This window comes from Lutzomyia longipalpis, chromosome 1, assembly GCF_024334085.1.
Source record: "Lutzomyia longipalpis isolate SR_M1_2022 chromosome 1, ASM2433408v1".
Classification (NCBI taxonomy): Eukaryota; Metazoa; Arthropoda; class Insecta; order Diptera; family Psychodidae; genus Lutzomyia; species Lutzomyia longipalpis.
The window spans coordinates 7,000,706-7,021,276 of NC_074707.1; the positions used below are offsets into that span (position 1 = coordinate 7,000,706).

At 38.8% G+C, this 20,571-nt stretch overlaps 3 protein-coding genes across 16 annotated transcripts in view; 1 reads left to right on the forward strand and 2 right to left on the reverse strand.

The window, feature by feature from the left end:
• Nucleotides 1-520, reverse strand: LOC129797856 (mitochondrial import inner membrane translocase subunit Tim10B). The gene is made up of 3 exons (XM_055840715.1): nt 420-520; nt 261-356; nt 1-195 (listed from the first exon to the last, which is right to left on the reverse strand). Exons 1-3 carry the CDS (start codon nt 453-455, stop codon nt 31-33), a joined length of 297 nt encoding a protein of 98 aa, XP_055696690.1. The 5' UTR covers nt 456-520; the 3' UTR covers nt 1-30.
• On the forward strand, nt 270-13,551 carry LOC129797693 (WD repeat-containing protein 26 homolog). 14 transcript variants are annotated; one of them, XM_055840538.1, is made up of 8 exons: nt 270-390; nt 712-1,226; nt 5,267-5,625; nt 5,717-6,418; nt 6,499-6,752; nt 6,825-7,041; nt 7,231-7,408; nt 9,408-13,551. In XM_055840538.1, exons 2-8 carry the CDS (start codon nt 1,205-1,207, stop codon nt 9,410-9,412), a joined length of 1,737 nt encoding a protein of 578 aa, XP_055696513.1. In that variant the 5' UTR covers nt 270-390; nt 712-1,204; the 3' UTR covers nt 9,413-13,551. The 14 variants fall into 14 exon arrangements, with proteins under 14 accessions (XP_055696513.1, XP_055696480.1, XP_055696505.1 ...); XM_055840505.1 differs by having other exon boundaries at nt 9,447-13,551; XM_055840530.1 differs by having other exon boundaries at nt 10,244-13,551.
• LOC129797641 (tetratricopeptide repeat protein 28) overlaps nt 13,247-20,571 on the reverse strand; it is a 25,437-nt gene continuing 18,112 nt past the window's right edge. The window contains exons 6-9 of the mRNA XM_055840416.1: nt 17,251-20,555; nt 15,661-17,184; nt 15,310-15,459; nt 13,247-15,247 (exon numbers count right to left, since the gene is read on the reverse strand). Coding sequence (XP_055696391.1) covers nt 13,578-15,247; nt 15,310-15,459; nt 15,661-17,184; nt 17,251-20,555 — 6,649 coding nt within the window. The 3' untranslated portion in view covers nt 13,247-13,577. The remainder of the gene's footprint in view (nt 15,248-15,309; nt 15,460-15,660; nt 17,185-17,250; nt 20,556-20,571) is intronic.

Genomic DNA, 20,571 nt, shown 5'->3' on the forward strand with positions numbered 1-20,571 from the left:
TATTCTAAAAATCTTTTATTTGTAATTTTTTTAACTATTTTCTTGGCCCTCTGCAGCGGCAGCTATAGCATTCTGATTCGCTTCCATTTCAGCTATACGTCTAGCATTAATTTCCTGTTGCACATCAACATAAACCCCCAGGATCTTTTGATTTACATTCGTAAACTTCCCAAAGCAATTATCGACGCACTTGCGCTAGAAAAATTCATTTCACAATCATTTATAATCTTTTAGGATGTGCCAATGTAAGGTATTATTACCTCATCAGCAGAAGTAGTTCTGCTGTAGAAATTATCCACGCATTTTGTGAAACAGTGTTCTGTTAATTTGTTGTACAGCAGCAGGAAATCCTTAAACTGCAATGACAACATGAAATTCAGATTCCCCAGGGTAAGATTAATTAAATATGATAAACTTACATTTCTAATTTGTGTTGCAGCTGCTTCCAGATTCATTTTAGCAGAGGGCTGGAAGTTCTTATTTGGCTGGCTGTACAAAATGAGGTTATGTGTGAGGAAAGTTCATTAGGCTGTCCCAGAAAATACGTTCCATTCAAAAAAGATTTTTTTACAATTTTGTGAATTTCCTCCTGTTTTCTGGAGTTTTTCAAAGAAATAAGGATGCTATGAAAACAAAATTCAAAAGAAAGTGAAAAATTTTCCTTTTTCAATAAAAAATAACTGATAAAAGAATTTTTTCTTTTATTTTCAGATTTTCCCTAGAAGGTACATCGTAGGACATTCCACCACCCATGTTCAGCATAACAAGAGTCGTGGTTTAGTGGGTGTATGTGTCAAAAAATTTCAAAGATGGTTACTACTACGATTTTTACATAACATTCAATTTTCTCAGCAAATCTAGCCGTGTTGAGAGCAAATTGAGGGACTAAAGTGGTGGAAAAGTGCTTGGAGATTGTTTGCGGAGTAATTGGTGCGTGTGGTGTGGAAGAGGAATCCTCCGAGTGTGCGGACAGGGAAGGTCTCCTCCATTTGTGGGCCCGAAGAGTAGTGCGCGAGAGAAGCAAAAAGTCTTGTAATAATTGTCGTGCCAAGGAAATTGTCTCAAAATTGATTGCGACACGGGCATCAGTGAGGGGCCGCCGCGGAAGCGAAAACGCAAGTCGGCCATTGTAGAGGATCAGAGTACCAGTAATAAGGCGATCTTCGGCGACAGGAAGTTCGAGGGTGCAGGAAGTACTGCAACAATGCAACAGGATTTAGCTACTGGTGAGTGCCCACCAGAGAGCGCCTCCATCTCTCTCTCCCTCCGGAAACAATCACTTTTTCTTTTTGTCAATTTTTTTTCCATTTATTATTTTAAACTATTTACCCACATTTATCGCACATTTTGCAACTCTCTACGGCCATTCTGTGACACCCTGGCACGACCCTGAAGCACACAGAGCCACTCCCGATGTGCTTTTTCGGGAGATACACACGTATACCCCACTTTTCGTGCTGCCTTGGCCGTCATCGTGTGATAGATACCCCGAATTTCATTTCATTCCAACTCCCAGGCCAGGTCATTTTCCCCATCTCATCGCGAATGAGCCTCCGTCTGGCAAAACATTCATACGTCCTCCGTGTTGTGGTGCTGCAGTAATTGAGTGGCAGTGTTGCGATGTGGGGAAAAACACCATAAATGACTGCAAATGTGTGCTTTTCTCTGTCTCCTTTGTGTCTCACTCGCTCCAAGGCGACTTTCATGTGTGCTGCTGGCTGTGCTCGCGAACAAAGTCCAGTGAATCGTGGCCAGAAGCTCCAACACCACAGCTCTACTGGTGGTGAGATTCTTCAGTCCGTGATGAGCTACCAAGGGAGCCACAAAGCTCACGAGAAGAGCAAATTACCTACAAATTGTCGTCTTTGTGTTGTTCCATCCCGAATTTATAATTTCTTTTGTTGTTTCTCTCATTTCTTTGTGTGTTGAGAGTGTTTCCCTTCGTCATCTCCCAACCTCGCATCAGCTAAAAGCTCGCGGAGAAACCCTTCAAAGTGTGTGCCCAGTAGTGTGCTGCGGGAGAAGAAAAAAACTCTCTAGAGCCATAAATTCCCTGCCTAAGCAACCAAGACAATAAAAATCATAGTTGAAGAAGAAGAAGAAGAAGAAGAGGAAATTGTGTAGAGTGAGGCAGAAAATGCTGCTAAAATCACAGTGTGGAGGCGCATAGTGCAAAGATTGAGAGCACACAAGAAGAGCGAGAGAGAGGAAAAAAATGTAAACAAAGAGACTCAGCTGCTCGAGTCTATAGAGTGCGGAGAACGAGTCAGAGAAGAAGAAAAAAAAAGTGTCTCAATTTGATACACTTTGCAGTGGAAATCAACTATAATAGAAATCTATATACGACGGAGAGAAGAAAGGCATCCACCAATCTCATTGAGAAGACTTTCTTCGTGGCAGCATAGAAGAATTAGAGGGGAAAAGAGAGACGGTGAGAAAAGTAAGGGACCAAGAAGAAACTCTATACCATTAAATTTTCAACCAAATAGTCGTCGTCAATTCGAACGGTGAGGGGAAGTCATTGCCCGAAAAAAGAGTAAAATTGTACTGCGTAGTGTTGAGAAAGAAACGAAGAAGGATTGTCTGTGAGAGTTAGGGTTATCCTCAATCTCCTGAAGCACCTGTGAAGGCTTAATTTCGTTTGTTAAATAACATTTTTTATCATTGACTCTTCTTTGCATTAAAGTTTGACCTTTCTTCTGTTGTCGTCAGCTCCCTAAATGAATATCTCAGCTCGTGCCGGTTAGGTTTCTGCAATTTAGATAAGAGAGATTCCATTCTGCTTTAAACACTTCAGTCTCTGTTTAAAGGGCAATGAATGTTAAATTCTTCAAGAAGGAATTCTTAAAACTCTGTCTAAATTCTCTTTTAAAGAATTACTTTTAAAAACAAAGATTTAGTAGCTTATTATGCCACAAAATCTTTCTTTAAGATGCAATAAAAATAAAGGTTTGAAAATAAAAGAGAAATTTTTCATAATATTGATTACCCCCTCAACACTATAATTTTACTCTTGTCTCGCATTTCGCTAAAAGCACCCGACGATGGTGTGAGGAAGGTTAACAAAGGGCTGGACAATTTGGGAATGAGAGATGAAGAAGGGAGCGAGAAAGCTCCCTCTTGAGAGTCTCGGGAGCTCGCTGTGTAAGAGTCAGTCACCCTGTGTGTGTGTCGAAGTTCTCTCATTTTCTTCTTTGCCTCTCCCGGATTTGTTGTTTTCCTCTTTTGGTGCTTTTCTTCATCATACTGTCTCGTGGTGTTTCCTACGTAGACAGCAACTGTTGTCGTGGTAGTCATTGAGATTTTATTCTTCTTGGTCAGTGAGCTAGCAAACGGCCAGCACCCGAAATCCCACACAGACTATAATACCGAATTTTGCTTGCGCCGTAATTAATTAGATGGTGTGTGTTTAATATTATTTTTTTGCTGGAAATACCCCAGTGTTTTGTCCGGACAATGCCCCTTCCCCATACTTTCATGAGAGGATTTTCTTGCTCTTAAAAATTCAGACAAGCTCTCGTGGGCAGCAGGAAATTGGATATACTTCAAGATTTTTTGAGAGTAAAAAAAAGATATTTTTTTTAGTCGTACAGTGAGGAAAAAAATAACAAGCGAAAGATTAGTTGTTGATAAGATGTGCTCTGTGAAAAATATACTACTTATATACATACATAATATTTCAGTGGTTTGTTATCAGTATAATGTTTGATAGTAATAAAATATTTTCAAGCCTATTTGTGTGCTGCACAACTTGCAGCATTCTGTCCTTCATTAATTGCACTATTTGAGAAAATTTCTCGAGGACTTTGAGGCTTAATTGAGCTCCTTTTATCCTCTATATTAGCTAAAAATATTTTAATTTAATTTGAAATAATACTGCGTCACTGAAATCTTATTTTTCTTTCATTCATTAATGATACGTGATAAGAAAAAAATTGGAGGAGCATGATGTAAAAGCCAAACGGAATTTGCAATAATTCCTCATGTCCCAAAATGTTAATTTGAAGCTTTAATTTTAATTAAATGACTCCATAAAATACGATGTTAAAAATTGAATATATTCAGCGACGTTTTGAGTTATATTTTCTTAATTTTTTCATGATTTTTTCAAGTTTCAAATAGATTTTGATAAAGAAAAAAAAATGAAATAGAATAAAAGGAAACTTTGCTGAAAAATAAAAAATTCTGAGAGTTTTATTAAAATAAACTGACATTGGGCCTTATTCAGCGACCAAGAAACCCTTGAAATTCGCTTGAAATCTTGAAATTTCAGTACAAAATTCAAAGATTTCAAGAGTTTCTTGGTCGCTGAATCAGGCCCATTATTTTATTAACCCACATTTATCTTTAAAGAGCTCTCATTTGTTTTATCTTTTGCCTCGTGCTTGATCTTGGCATGTCTGCTTTTATATAAACTTTTTTAAAAATAATAACGTTGAGATTAAGAGGAAAAATATTGTTTTCCTATTTTTTGTTTGTTTTATTATACAGACTTTTTCTTAAAAGTTTACAAATAAACTAAATTGAATTTTTAATTGATTTCTCGATCTAAAATTTATTTATTTTTCTTAGTTAATACAGTAAAGATATAGTGGTTTGTTTCCAGAACACAAAAGTTTCTTTTTTTTATGATAGAATACGAAATCTAAAAAAAAAAGATGGAGCTACCTTTTCACACAATCAGAGCATTAATTCGCAGTTTTTACTTGAAAAAATGTTTTTTCTCTCACTAAATAACCAACAAAATATATTTTTGTTGATTTTACACATACAAAACAATCATTCGTAGTTTTTATCTGCGCATCAATTTCACTAAAGTCAATTACCTGCAAACCAATTTTCTCCCATTCGTCATTTCGTTCCCCAATCAGCTGAAATTACTGAGCAGACGGATCAATGAAATTGATAAAATATAAGATGAATGATAAACAAAAAGTCATTGATTTATTATTAGTTTTATTAAAATTACTTTTAAAAAAATGTATTTAATTTGTCAATTTTTTTCTCCATAAAACCATATTTTTATGACTCAAGCTTTAAGTTTTTACTTTTTTTTTTAATAATGTTTTCATATCACAAAGATAAAGAATCTGTAGCACTCAAAATGTGTGTACAGAGAAGCAATAAAATGTTTCTTCAGAAATGAATATAACAAAGAAGAAATTCTCTAATTAACTTTAAAAATTCGCTTCATCATTTCATGAGTCAGAAATGTTTTTTTTTCTTTTCTTCTTTTTAATCTGGGATTTTTTTTTGTGCTGCACAGCAAACGGATCGGCGGCTGGCTCCTCGCACAACAGTTCGACGGAAATGCAGCAGGATGTTCATGCAAATGGGAATGCCACTGAGGGTGAGGAAAAGTGTGGCAGCTATGCAAATGGTGGACCACGAACGATTCATTTGGATCAGACAGAACGCGACATAGTTCGTCTCATTGGGCAACATCTCAAAATTGTTGGCCTGGAGCGGAGTGCGGAGTTGCTGATGGAGGAATCCGGGTGCTGCCTTGAACATCCGTCAGCAATTAAATTTCGCACACATGTACTTTCGGGGGATTGGGTGAAGGCTGATCATGATCTCCAGGAGTTACATCCACTAATTGAGGGGAAGCACAATAGTATTGGGGTGAGTTGGGGCGGGCTGGAAATTTTATCTTCTTGCACCTTGTTTTGCTTTGCAATGCCACGGAGGATTAGCAATGAAAATGATCGTGTAGTTTTCTGTATTTCAGGAAATGCGATTTCTCCTCCTCGAGCAGAAGTACCTGGAATTCCTCGAGGAGGGACGCCCATTGGATGCCCTGCATGTGTTGCGGAATGAATTGACACCACTGCAGCACAATACCCCGCGTGTCCATCAACTCTCCTCATATATGATGTGCGCCAATAATGAGGAATTGTATCAGAGGGCATCGTGGGAGGGTAAAGGTGTAAAGTCGCGCAATAAATTAATGGATCGCCTGCAGAATTTTCTCCCACCGACCGTAATGCTGCCACCGCGTCGGCTGCGTTCCCTCCTTAGTCAGGCTGTTGAGATGCAAACAGAACGATGTACATGCCATGATATGGCATGGGAAACAAACATTGACAATGTTTCTCTCCTTGTGGATCACTGTTGTTCACAGGAGGAATTCCCCATGCAACCACTTCAGGTGCTGAATGAGCACTGTGATGAGGTGTGGTACTGCAAATTCTCCCCCGATGGCCTCAAATTGGCCACGGGGTCAAAAGATACGTCCGTAATAATTTGGGACGTTGATCCCAAAGCGATGTGCGTTAAGCAACGTCGTACACTCGATGGTCATACGTATGGTGTGAGTTTTATTGCATGGCATCCAGATTCGAAGCATCTCATTGTTGGTGGTCCCGAGGATTGCCCGGATTTGTGGATTTGGAATATTGAGGAGGAAAAGCTGAGGGTGAGTATCAGGCAATCAGGTTTTTTTTGACGGGATATTTTGAGACTAAATAAGATTGTTTTGCTTTGTTTTTGCATTAGACGAAAATGTCTCATTCGCCAGAGGATAGTTTAACGTGTGCTGCCTTCAGTCAGGATGGAACACGCTTCGTGACTGGTGGTGTACGTGGTCAATTTTACCTTTGCGACATCGATGGAACAATCCACGACACGTGGGATGGTGTGCGTGTCAATGGATTGTTCTTCAAGTCAGACAATAGGACAGTATTGGCAGCTGACACGCACCATCGTATCAGATCTTATGCATTCGATGCTCCTCGTGGTGATCAAACCATGTAAGTGACTCCTGGTTGTTGTTGCTTTAAGAGTTTTCCTTCTTTTACATTTTTGTTCTTGTTTCCTTCCAGTGTTCAGGAGCAACATGCAATTATGACGTTTTCCGTCAACTCCTCAGAACGACTGGCTCTGCTAAATATCTCACAGCAGGGACTACATCTCTGGGATTTACAGGATCGTTGCCTAGTGCGAAGATTCCAGGGTGTAACACAAGGCAATTATACGATCTATTCCACCTTTGGCGGTATTCACGAGAGTTTTGTCGCGAGTGGAAGTGAAGACAATAAAGTGAGTAAACTTGTTTATTAAATAACTTTTCAATTTAAATAAAAAATTGTAATGGAATAACAAAACAACAAAAATCAGGTTAAGTTACACGAAAAGAATTCAAAATAATTTTCCATAATAAATTGTTTTTTTTTTAAGAAGATTTTAGAGAAGAAAATTAAATTTGACCACATTTTAATTAATTTTCAGGTGTACATTTGGCACATAAAACGCGAGGAACCTCTAGCTAGACTTGTGGGTCACACGAGAACGGTAAATTGTGTCTCGTGGAATCCCGTCTATCCGGCACTCCTGGCATCTGCCTCCGATGATGGGACTGTAAGACTCTGGGGACCCAAAACAATTCCTCAGCATGCAACAAATTCAGGTAATTAACACCTAACACAACATGTTAAGCCTTTTGAGTGTTGTATGTGTGTGATGGTGATGATGCTTTCTTCTATATATAATTTCCGTCCTTTTCTGGCCTATCCTTGTTGTTGAAATTTTATTTGTTGTCATAAAAAAATATAAATCATGGCTGAACTTTTATTCAATCTTATGCTCAAGTTTGAGCCTCATTTTAACGATTTATTTTAAAATTGAATTGTGTAGAAATTTGTAATTTTTTTGGGTCTAAATAAATAAAAAAAAATCAATAAAGGAATTAAAGACTCTTTTTTTTCTTTCTTAAAAATAAGGTTGAATTAAATTCAGCTGTGTAGCTGCTTTTAAATTCAGAAAGATTCTTTGTTCTAATTATATTTTGGTTAACATTTATTATCTTATAATTTGCTCAATATAGTTAGGTCAACTCACGGCAAAAGACTGCAGGCAGTGCTAGAAAGCTGAAAATTGGCATAAATGTTCCTTAGGGCATATAAAGGAAGGAAAATGAGTGCGGTTTGGTTTCGTCCGCTAAAAAGCATATGGCGGCCAATTTTCAAAATGGCGTCCTTTTGAGCTATAATGTAATCTAAAGTTTGTCGTAGGTGGCTGAAATTTTAGTATGTTATAGCTGGCATCAAGACCTTTCCAACGATAGGTCATTTGACTTCCTAGGTACCCTAGAACCTGAGATATTGCCATTTTTAGGTTTTTCTTTAGAAGCTCATATCTACGGTTCTACGTAACGTACAAAGACGTTTGACCTATCATTGGAAAGGTCTTGCAATACTCTACAACTCTCTAGAACATTGCAAACCAATTAAAAGAACATTTATGGGTCAAAAATACAAAAAACAATGTGTAATTTTTGACGCAAAAATTTTCATTAAAAAAATAATTTTATCGGAATAAATTTTTTTTCAGTGTATTGTCCAGATTCAGACGTTTCCAAAACATGGTCATTATAGGCTGTAGCTCAAATAGAACCAGAGTTATAGCGATTTAAAAAACGTGAAATATTGAGAAAAAATTCTTGTAAACATTTCAACAAAAGGAAGAAATTTGTGTTTCATACGTCACTGAAATTTTTGTGATTCAAAAATGAAAACACATTCATGTTTTTTTATGAAAATTGATATTAATTAGTTAATTTAATGACTAATTTTGGTATGTGGTGTAAATTAAACATAATTATAATGTAAAATAAGTCTTATTTAACCAAAAAAAAGTTAATAAAAAAATTTTGCATCACTCAACGCCATCTATCAGTGAAGTATGAAACACAAATTTCTGCCTTTTGTTGAAATGTTTACAAGAATTTTTTCTAAATATTTCACGTTTTTTAAATCGCTATAACTCTGGTTCTATTTGAGCTACAGCCTATAATGACCATGTTTTGGAAACGTCTGAATCTGGACAATACACTGAAAAAAAATTTATTCCGATAAAATTATTTTTTTAATGAAAATTTTTGCGTCAAAAATTACACATTGTTTTTTGTATTTTTGACCCATAAATGTTCTTTTAATTGGTTTGCAATGTTCTAGAGAGTTGTAGAGTATTGCAAGACCTTTCCAATGATAGGTCAAACGTCTTTGTACGTTACGTAGAACCGTAGATATGAGCTTCTAAAGAAAAACCTAAAAATGGCAATATCTCAGGTTCTAGGGTACCTAGGAAGTCAAATGACCTATCGTTGGAAAGGTCTTGATGCCAGCTATAACATACTAAAATTTCAGCCACCTACGACAAACTTTAGATTACATTATAGCTCAAAAGGACGCCATTTTGAAAATTGGCCGCCATATGCTTTTTAGCGGACGAAACCAAACCGCACTCATTTTCCTTCCTTTATATGCCCTAAGGAACATTTATGCCAATTTTCAGCTTTCTAGCACTGCCTGCAGTCTTTTGCCGTGAGTTGACCTAACTAATATTATTGTTTTGTTTTTCAATAAAAAACTAATTTATTTAATATACAATAAAACAAAATTAACAAGAATGACATAGAGAAAAATCAATCAATCTGCATTCGGCAGAGAGTGATGATTGCTCCTCAACGTCATCTTCATCTTCCTGTATGACGACATAAAAGTTGCGCTCTCAGTGTTCGAGTTTTTATTCTCTTCTTCTTTTTTTTTATGTGAAATAAAATAAATTTGTAATTGTAAATTGAACAAATATGAAGAAACTTTAAAATAGCAAGAAGAAAAAAATTAATAGGATTGTAAAGAAAACTTTGAGAATTTAAATTGTAAAAAGAAAATATTTAAGATTTTCTTTTCAATTTTTGGTGTAAAATTTGAGAAAAATAAAAAAAGAAAAGAAATCACATCCTGTTGCTATGTCAGATTGAAAAGATAGAGAGAGTGAGAATGAGAGTCAGAATGATAGAGATAATGTGAAATCGTATGATAAAAGTTTAATAAATAAATCATTTTATTTTTCTTTTACAACAAAACTAACGACGACGAGAATATTGTTGAAGAAAAGTTCTTCTTTTAGTTTGTTTTTAGCTGTGCCGCCCAATTTGTTCCACAGAGAAAAAAATTATTTTTCTTCCCCCAAAGTGGACGTAAAAAATATCTGTGTTTTTGCTTTAATTTAAAAAATTATTGAAGAGAAAATAATTTATTTATTAATTAATAACACTGTGGATTTATTTTTTTCAATGTAGTGTAATTAATCCAATGCTGCAATTAACAATAAAAAAGTGCGCTCCAATGTAACAATTTGTACAGAAAATATATATAATATATTTTTTTAAAGTATTGCTTAAGAAACTTTTCAAGGAGATAAAATATTTTTATCTTTTTTTTTTCTTTCTTAATTTCAGTAGATTGAGAACATCCACAACCATTCATCATCCACATTCATCCTCAAAACTACATGTTGTAAAAAAAATGTTTTCATTTAAAGGATATTTCTGAAGGAAAAAAAAGAAATGTAAAATTTTTTATTAAAAGAAACTTCAAAGAATATGCGCAATAAAAATTCAAATCAATAGAAAAGGAAAAATAAAACCAACAGGCAAGAACTTTGTTTATTTCTTAAAGTAAGTTTTTTTAAATATAATTTATTAAACAATGAGCAACAATTTAAAAAATAAAAAAAAACAGACAGATTCTGCATTTTGATTTAATGAAGGAAAAAAAACGAAAAGATAAACTAAAGGAATATTGTTAATCACTCAGAGAAATATTGAAAGTTTTAAAATTAACAAAGAAAAAAATGTATAAATATTAAAAGAAATCACAGAAATATGTTCAAGAAAATCCTGCAAAAAAAAACTTCCACTCAAAAAAGATTTTTTTTAAAAAAATGATTAAATTTTATTTTAATTGCATTGGAGCTCACTTTTATACGTTATTTTTAAACTGAATAATTTTCATAAAGAAATAAATTAGAAAAAAAAAATAAGTCAAAGCCAATCTCAGATTTTTTCTTTTGAATTAAAAATGAGAAAATATCCGATTTTTTTATTAGTGTCGTGTGTTAATTTATCTTAATTAGAAGTAAAAAATTAAAAGAAATGTGAGAAAGATTAACATTAACTATATTTTATTTCTTTTACAATCGAAAGTGTGTTAGAAGAAAAAGAAAACTTTAAGAATATTTGGATTTTTTTTTACTTGATTTCAACCCATTTTTATACATTTGCGAAAAAAGAAAATAAGAAATTAAACAGAATAAAAAAAAAAGATATAAATTATTATTATCAAAAGAGACTGAACACGACAAAATTTAATCAATTTATAAAGAAAAATTATTAAAAAAAAAATATGGCACGAAGAACCAAGAAAGGAAAATAGAGAGAAACTCAATAATTTTGCTTATGAAAGGTTACACGGAATGTACGGAAAATGAAAACGATTTTAGCATTTTCCTCGTTAATTTTCTCTCTCAAAAAAATTGAAAAGAATTTTGACGAAAAAATGCCAAAAAGAAGACAATTTTTCGTGCATTTTGAGCGAAATAAAACTGAAAAAAACACAGTTAAAACAACTCAGAAAAATAAACAGAAAAATTGTTATTATATATAAAATAAAGTATTTAGCAAATGAAGAGAAAAAAAAATGAAGATAGTTTCAGGTATATAGAAAACTTTTGCGATGAGACACAAACAAGATAAAAAAAAAACTTATCCTCTAAATCAAAAAAAAATATATAGAATTTTTATACCAAAAACAACAACAAATTCAATAGAAATTGCAATAAATAGTAAAATAGAGAAATAAAAGAAAAATATAATTTTGTCAGAAATGGATGTGAAACGAAACTTCTGCAGAAGAACATTTTTTTAAGTCACAAAAATATAAATATCTTTTCTTTGATTGTACAAAAAAAAACAACAAGAACATTTTTAAAAGGAAAAGCAAGAAGAAAATAACGAAAATCTCAGATGGAAAAAAAGATTGATTTTAATTTGATAAATTTTGATGGAAAGAATATTAAAATGAAGAAAGATATTTTTTCGTCAAAAGTTGCACGAAGGGCGAAGGGAATTTTTAATAAGCTGTGCGCATGAAAATCATTAAGAAATAAATTCAATAAGAAAAAGCATTTAAAATGTCTGCAAAAAACATCAATATTTGGGATAGATAGAGGGAAGAATTTTGCATGAAAATGGAAAATGATTGTTGGAAGTTTATTGAGGCACACGGGGAAATAAAAAAATATTATCTAATTTGTTTTTATTTTTGTTCTTAAAGATCAAGGATTTATGGAAATTTTTAATATTTTCTCTACAAAAAGCTTTTAAAACTAAAACGTTTAGTTAGAGAATTTTTTGACTTCATTCTTAAGTTAAATTTCTCAATGAAAGTTACTTGCTTTAGTTTTATTTTAAGAAATCAAAAACTAATGAATTGCAAGAATTTCCTAAAGAACAGCCATAAGATTCTTATTCTGCTTGATAATTCTTTATTTTTTTTTATTCCATAATTCCTTGATCAAAAACATTGCAAAGAAATATTAATTTTTAAGATTAATTTTCTTCCCCATTTAACTCTTTCTCTCCCGATTTTATACAAAGAAAAATGAAACATTTAACAAAATTTTCAATTGATAAATATTTAACATTGATGTTATGTTATGAAAAGAGAAATAAAACTTTATTGTAAATTACAAAACAAACCTGATGACGAGAAAAATGCAAAAAAAAACTCGCGAAAACTCTTTCTTTTGTGCTGACATGAGTGATGGCTCTTTGTGTGGGTGTTTTCCAGTGATTTTATTCACTTTAATTCATTCATTTTGTGCAATATTTTGCTTATACAATTTAACTTTTTTTTGTTCAAAAATTGCAGATTTTCTTTAGGAAATAAAAAGAGATATGAGAGGAAAATCATTGGAAAATATTCCACATGAGAGTGAATTTATTGAACCGATTGTGTGAGATGTGAAAGAAAATGACGAAAAAAAACTCAATAAGAACTCACCTAAACTCCATTCAAAGCAACTTTGCTCCAAAGCTCAATCTGTTTGAATTAATTTTGAGGATTAAATCGGATTAAGTCCCAACTTAAAGCTCGTTCTAACGCGTTCCTTTGGTTAATTTTCATTCAACTTCTCTGCAATGGTGGGGCTTTGGTGCAAAGTTTATTTGAATTGACAAAAAAGAAAAGCATTGTATAAGAGAACGCCTCTGTGGTGCGTGACACACGCAATTGCTGACTCACGTTCTTAAACATTTCCTCTGCTGCCACACACAATAGCAAAAAAAATAAATAAAAAATAAATAGATATCAGAATGGAAAGAAAAAAAAACAAACTGATAAGTCGTTGAATGTTGAGATTGATAAATAAAACAGAATAAATGATGAAGAAAACACGATAATTAATCGAGACATAATTTATTGCTAAACTATTGATGACAAAAAAATGATACAGAAGTAAAATAATAAAAAAAAACTTTATTGAAAGCTCTATATATAAAAGTATATATAAATTTAATGAAATAAAAAAAAACATGAGAATGAAGGAAAGTTATTTAAAAAAGAAAGATGGAAATGATAAAAAAAAATGATAAACGACCTCGTGAATTAATTACACATTAAGTAGATTAATTTAATATAATTGATAAGAGGAGATAAATACAAATTATACATTAATTATTAATTCTTAATAAAGTGACAGAGAAAATTTTTTTCATAATTTTTCTTTCGAAATTAGAGTGTTTCAAGGCTGAACTTTGTAACACGCTGACTCTGCTGCTGGGCAGCGGCTTTGTGGTCATTCTTAAAACTCCCCGAACACTGGGAATCACTCACGGAGCGTCCATCGCCCTCGTCGCGACGTGAGAGTTCACTAAAGGGGCTCCCGTTGCGCTTGTCCTTGAGGCCGGCTGTTGAGACGTCATGCGTGACGGCCTGGATGTTGGCTTTGATCTTTTGGCGCTCGAGAATGTCGGCTGTGGTGAGGTCTGAGGCCTTCACGAGGCTCGTATTGACGGTACTCAGCCACGGCTTGAGGCTTGACTTTTTTGGCACAGAAATGGGTGTTTTGGGTGTACCCCCAGGGGAATCGGAGCACGTACACATCAGCTCTGCTGGGGCATTGCAAACGGAACAGACAGTTCCCGTGACGGACGATGGTCCGGGAATTGTGGCAGCACTTGCAGCAGCACTGAGATCAATTTCACTCACAGCATCCACAAGAGTTGAGGTTTTCGACGAAGACGACGATGCCTTGCTGGGTTCTGCCTCATCTAAGCTGTAGCTTTTGCTGAGGAGGAGCTTCGACAGTGGCGGTGCTAAGCCCAATCCGATATTCCTTTCATGGTAGACCTCACTAATTGTGGGTGTCATTTCGCGATTCATATGCCTCAGGAGGGATTCCTGCATACTCTTTGGCGGTTGATACGATGTTTTCAGCACCTCCTTGGCCGTACTTGAGCCCCCAGCGGCGCCCTTTTCATCACTCTCCGGGGTAAAGTATAAACTTGCACTGTGGAGTGTCAATGCAGCAGCTTCATCGGCCAAATTCATCTTCCTCCCTGACGATGTGCCGCCCGCTGAGGTCCCCTGGCCAGATGCTCCAGAAGTTCCAGGAACTGGAGCTGCCTGCCCCGGGGATACCTCAGTTCGCACACTCAACCTATCCATAAAGCCAATTGTTTCGGAAATCTTCCTCCCAAGGGGCATCTTTAGCTTCCCTCGGGAACGTGTCCCAAAGCCAAAGGCACCCCGTTCGAATTCCGAATCGGAACTTGTGGAGTCCAGAGCTGCTGCCCCGGCATCAAGGGCACCCACCACGGGGGCGAGATTGTTGTAAACTGGCGCAAGGGGCGCCAGATCGACTAGAGGCAATTGCTGCCGTGGCGGTGGCAATGGTGGCAGTGTCTGATTTTGCTGATTAACCCGCCTGAGGACTGTGGCATGCCCTGATCCCTCCCAATCAGTCGTACTACTCGCACTACTCGAACTATCCGGCCTTCCTGCCATCAGTGCACCCCCATCTGCTCCCACGGGGCCACTATAGAGACTCCTAATCCGCGTCTGATGAGCCAATGCTTGGGAGACATTGCTCTCAGCTACCGCACTGGAATCTGAGGCATGATGCAGCGTTGTGTAGCCACCAAACAGCTTCTTGGGGAGTGTTTGTGCCCCATATCCATCGCTGGACAACTCACTATCCGTCGTATTGGCTAAACTTGAATCCAACGTACTCGCTGAGAGAACTTGTGACGATGAAATTGATGGCACATCTGAGGAATCAGTTCGTCCACCATCGGGTTCCCCACGGCGACGTACATACGAGATGAAGGCACTTTTAGAACTCAAAAATGGTACCCTCCGGATGGGTAGAGGTGGTCGAGAGAGCGTCAAATGGGATTTAACTTGGAAGGAAAATAAATTTTATTATTCTTACAAATATTAATTAAAACTTTAGGAAACTCACCGAGAGGTCCAATTGGGGAATTACTTCGTTTGGATGGAGGAGGATTTTCTGGGCTAACGGGAGCTTCATCAGCCACTTCGGAGCATCCATCTTCATTCAATGACTCTTCGCTGGATTCCAGCCCTAGACTCTTTGGTGCTTCTTGCGTATCTGCAGAGACAATAAAAGAATTTGAAGAAAATAGAATTAATCTGGGAATTTAGTTCTTAAGCTGATAAGCCCCTTAGTCGAGATACTTGACCTTCACACTTGTTGCAAATTTCCGTTAAATATGAATTTTATAAGAAGAATAAATTCTTTTTTATTTAATCAAAATTCTTTCAGAATAAAAACCCAAAATGACAAACTCACCGAATAGTGCAAGAAGCGCTTGGAGGACAAACTGGCAATTCCTCCTGTTGGCCATTTTTCCCGTTCGCAGTGTCACCTGATCCTGCCCAACTTCCATCAGATCAAATCCCAGCGATGCGAGCAATTCGTGGCAGCCGGAAACTCTCCACAGACGGACACTGAGTGGAATCTCGACTTGTGTTTCCAGCTCACCACTGCCCTTTGATGGGAATTGACCGACAACATTTCTCAAGACGGCAATGATGTCATCTGCAATCTCTGAACTATTGACCACTTTCGATAGCGCATGAAGAGTTGTGGCTGACAGTGCAAGGAGAGCTTGGAGACTTGCTGAGCACTGTGAGAGACGATCTTCCGGGTCGGATTGTGGGAAGAAAACACTCGAAGGAATCCCATTGGCGGAGGGTTCAAAACGAAACCCAACAGCCATGAGAAGATCCTTCCACCCACTAACTGGTCCTGCCTTATTATCTATGCTCTTCTGCGTGGTGTACATGGCATTCTTCTGCCCACGATGAATCCTCTGGAGGCTCTTCTCGACCAGATGCAGGCATACACGTAGGGCATCCCGACACTTATCCGGTGCCTTAACAAGCTCACACAGAGCCTGCCCAATTAGAGCTACTTTATTGGATAATCTCACATTGGCACCAATAAGCAGGAATCCCGCCCAATTGGCTGGATGGGCAAAATGTTTTGTGTTCTGGACAGTGGAGATGGCTTCAGCGAGGGCACTAGCTGCAGCAGCTCCCTGCAGTAGAGCCGAATAGAATGCCCTCAGGAGAATCTTTGCAGCAGTCTCGGGAACAGGCCAGAGTGATACGAGAACTGCTCCAGCTCCTGCCAGAAGCCATGCACTGGCCAAATTGGCAACACCTGACCCACTAATGGGTTCAATGGAATGATACGAACTGAGTACAACTAATTTCGCTTTGAGCTTCATATTCAACAAGTCAGCAGCACTGAGAATAAAGTCCGATAGTGGAGGGATTTCCATGTTTGACGTTGAGAGATCACTGATCTCTTCATCATTCTCAATTTCATTCCCCGTTGCGGGAAAGAATCTCTTCTGTGAATCAATCACATCACCCGGACTGAGAACAACTGCTCCCAATTTCCAACTAACATTTGCTGCAAAATGGACGCACTCAGCACCCGGAAGTTCCGCCACAACAGCTTCCTTGGTGGCTGTGGAAGCACACAGTGCCTTTGCATGAAGCATATCGGCCACCATTGCAGCCTCCTGAAGGGATGCCGGGGATTCAGACCAGCCCCATGTCTCCGAGAGGGATGTGGGGATACGTGGACCACCCACAACGAGGGCACTATTGAGATTTTCAGCTGCTTCGCGATTCCGAGAACGACTCTTCTGCCGCAATGTAGTCAGGGATGGCACTGTGATGAGGGAGCAGCGTTCCGATAGATATTCCCCATCTTCCTGCCCACTTCGTAGCACGGCAAATGGCACCAAGTACAATTCATTTTCCAGCACCAGGACAAGATCGCGTCTTCCCACACGAGCAGCTGTTGAATGATGATCTTCATTAGAAACTTTCAAGTTCAAAAAAATAAAGTTAAAAAAATACTCACTTGTCGCACTGTCAGGAAGAAGATCCTCAAATGGCGCCAGGAGGAGTTTATAGAGGGAATGAAGACACGCTGGACCCTGCCACGTTGGCATGATGGGTACACGTCGTGAGAGACTTCCAATGGAGCGCGTTGATCCCTGTAAACTTGCCACTGATCCCCCAACACTTCCCAAACTGAAGAGAGAACTCAAACTGTAGTTGCTGGAGTTTAGCAGATGATTCCTATTGACCATTCTGAGGAATCCAGCTCTCTCACTGGCAAAATCATCAAGGAGATTCTCAGATGATCTCCATCCATCCCCCTCCTGATTTGCCGCATTCACCCCCAAACTCTCACGCACCATGTAGATGTACTGCTCAAGGAGTGTTGATGAGTCCTTTCCGGGCTGCTGCTGTGTCCCACTGAACTGTAGGGTTGTCTCATTGATTTTGGCACTATTGAAGCGAACAATACGCTTCTGTGGCTGCAGGAACCACGTGTATAATTCATCTCCGGCTAAACTGAAGTAAATCACGCTGCATTTGCTCCTATTCACAGTGTCAAAGATATTCTCACTGCAGGCCAGATTTGATCCTTTTTTGCTCGTGAAAGTCGTGACTGTGGCATCGGGAGTTGTTCTAGCACGACACCTCTCAGCTGCCACAAGAGCTTCCTCCGTCCTGCCAAGAGTAACGAGAATCTGCTGCAATGCATGATAACAGCTTGTTTGAAGATCAAACAAATGATTTCTCGCTTCGGGTGATCTCTGTTCCGCACGAACTGCTTCCAAGATTTGTGCTGCACTCTCCAGCTGTCCACGAGCATTATCATTGTCCCCCGAAGCACGCAAAGCAATACCCAATTGATGCCTTATCTTTGCTTCTTCCTCCGATTTACTCAAACTCTGTGCAATGGCTAATCCCTGACGTAGAAAATTAATTGCTTGGGATGTCTGGCTCATTGTATGCAGCACCCTGCCCAGGGACATGCAAACAGATGCCTTGACCAATCGATCAGACGCCAGGGAGAGTTGCTTCTCAAGATGACGAACAGCTTCGGAATACTTTCCCATACTCTCGTAGACACTTGCGAGATTCCCATAGGCACGAGCTTGGAGTGTCATCACCTGGAGCCCTTCGCAAATCTCCAGATCCATCTTGTGAAGCTTCAGCGCACTCTCATGATCTCCCATTTGGAAGAATACACCCCCAAGTCCACTGGTGGCATCTGACAGTGCTACCCGATCGCCAAGCTCTTGGGCAATATCTCTCTGGTGTTCCAGGCAGTTGAGAGCTTGCTCATGATTCCCCAGAGCACTGTGAATGTTCCCTAAATCCAGGTAAGCAGCCCCCTTTGCTTCCAAACTCCCCAATTCATGAGCCACAACGAGTCTCTTCTCGAGGCAAACAAGAGCTTCCTGGAGATTTCCCAGAGCTCGATGCGAATGCCCCAAACCCCTGTAAGCAAGATCCTGATCCCGGAAGCTCTGCATTGCAATGGCCAGCTGTAGATGTCGTTCATGGCATTTTATGGCATTATCATAGTCCCCAAGGGCATCGTAGCAATCACCCAGATGCCCCAGAGCACGTGTTCGATCGTGCTGCGCTTGTGCTGTGCTAATCCTCTCCAAGGCTGCTAATTGCTGCTCCAGGTAACTAATGGCATCCTCGTAGTGCGTCATATTGAGCCGTGCTATGCCCAAATTCCCAAAAGCCTGAGCCTCAATTACGGGATCTTGAAGTTCCTGTGCCCTCTCAAGTTGCTCTTGGTAGCACTTAACGGCGTGCGTGTAGTTCCCGAGGGCCATGTGAACAGCCCCCAGATGACAGTGAGCTCTTGCTTCACCCGGAACATCTCCCATTTCCTGACGCAACGTCAATTCCTGCGTATGATATCCGAGAGCTTTATCGAAGCGTTTCAGGAGACGATTGCACAACCCAAGAGCTCCGCACGCTGCTGCCTCCATTGATCTCTCCCTTGCCTGCCGTGCCAATCCCAGTTGGCGCTGGTACATCTTTCCAGCTTCATCCAAATCACCCATCCGTATGAGAACATCCCCAATATTACCCAAAGCTCGAAATTTTCCCGGAAGATGATTCATCATGTGCGATATGGCGAGAAAGTACTTTTGACACTCCAATGCAGCCGCCTTCCAGTCCAGGGCGAGATTTGCAAGACCCAGATTGCAGTACGCCCTGCCCATATTCATCTTATCCTGCATATCCTTTGCCAGAGCAAGATCCTGATCGTAGTATCTTACAGCTTCCCTGTAATTTCCTATGCAATAGTGAGCGTATCCCAGAAAGTGACATGCCTTCCCTTCAGCTGCTACATCCCCCAACTCCTGCGATAGCATCAGATAGTGCTCATAGTAGGGAATAGCTTGAGCAAATTCCTGCCGTAAACTCCAAAAGTTCCCTAAATTGAGATAAGCCTGACTAAGACTTGCCGTATCTTTCTGCTCTGATGCAATATCCAAGTGTGCTCTGTAGTGCATGAGAGCCATATCATGGGATCCTAGAGCTTGATAGGCTACCGCGAGATTCCCATGCGTACATCCTTCGGCACTACGATCGTGCACCTCTTTGCTAATTGTTAATTCCTGTTTGTGGCATTTAATTGCAGCCTCGTACAGTCCTGCACTGAAGTATGCATTACCGAGATTCCCAAAAGCCCTTCCCATACCAGCACGATCCTGCAGTTGTCTGGCAATGGCTAGATGTGCCTGATGGAGCTTAAGAGCAGCATCATGCCGTCGTGTTAGCTGATAGACAATTCCTAAATTCGACAGAGCTCTACCCTCGGCAAATTTATCCCTTGCCGCTAGGGCCATCTCCAGTTGCTTCTCATGCCACCTCTTGGCCTGACTGTACATCCCAGCGCAACGACATGCATGCCCGAGACCCGCATAGGCTCTCGCCTCAATTGCACGATCCCCCAGTTGTTGGGCAATTCGCAAAACTTGCTCGTGGAATTGAATGGCCTGCGTGAAGCTCCGCCTGTAGTGATGACTATTCCCCAAATTGCTGTACGCTCGTGCCACTTCAATCTGATTATTCAGCTTCCGTGCTAAACGAAGGTGCTGCATGTGACAATCAACAGCTGAATCAAATTCCCCCATGGCCAGGTACACCGTTCCAACATTCCCAATCTCTCGTGCTTCCTGCAAACGATCCCCCATCTGTTTCACCAACTGCACGCATTGTTTATGACTCGCCAGGGCATTTGGGTAATCCCCTATGGCTGTGTACACGTGACCCAATGACGTGAGAGCAGCAGCAGCTGCCTGTGTGTCCTTACACTTCATTGCCAGGACCAATTGGTATCTGAAGAATTACATCA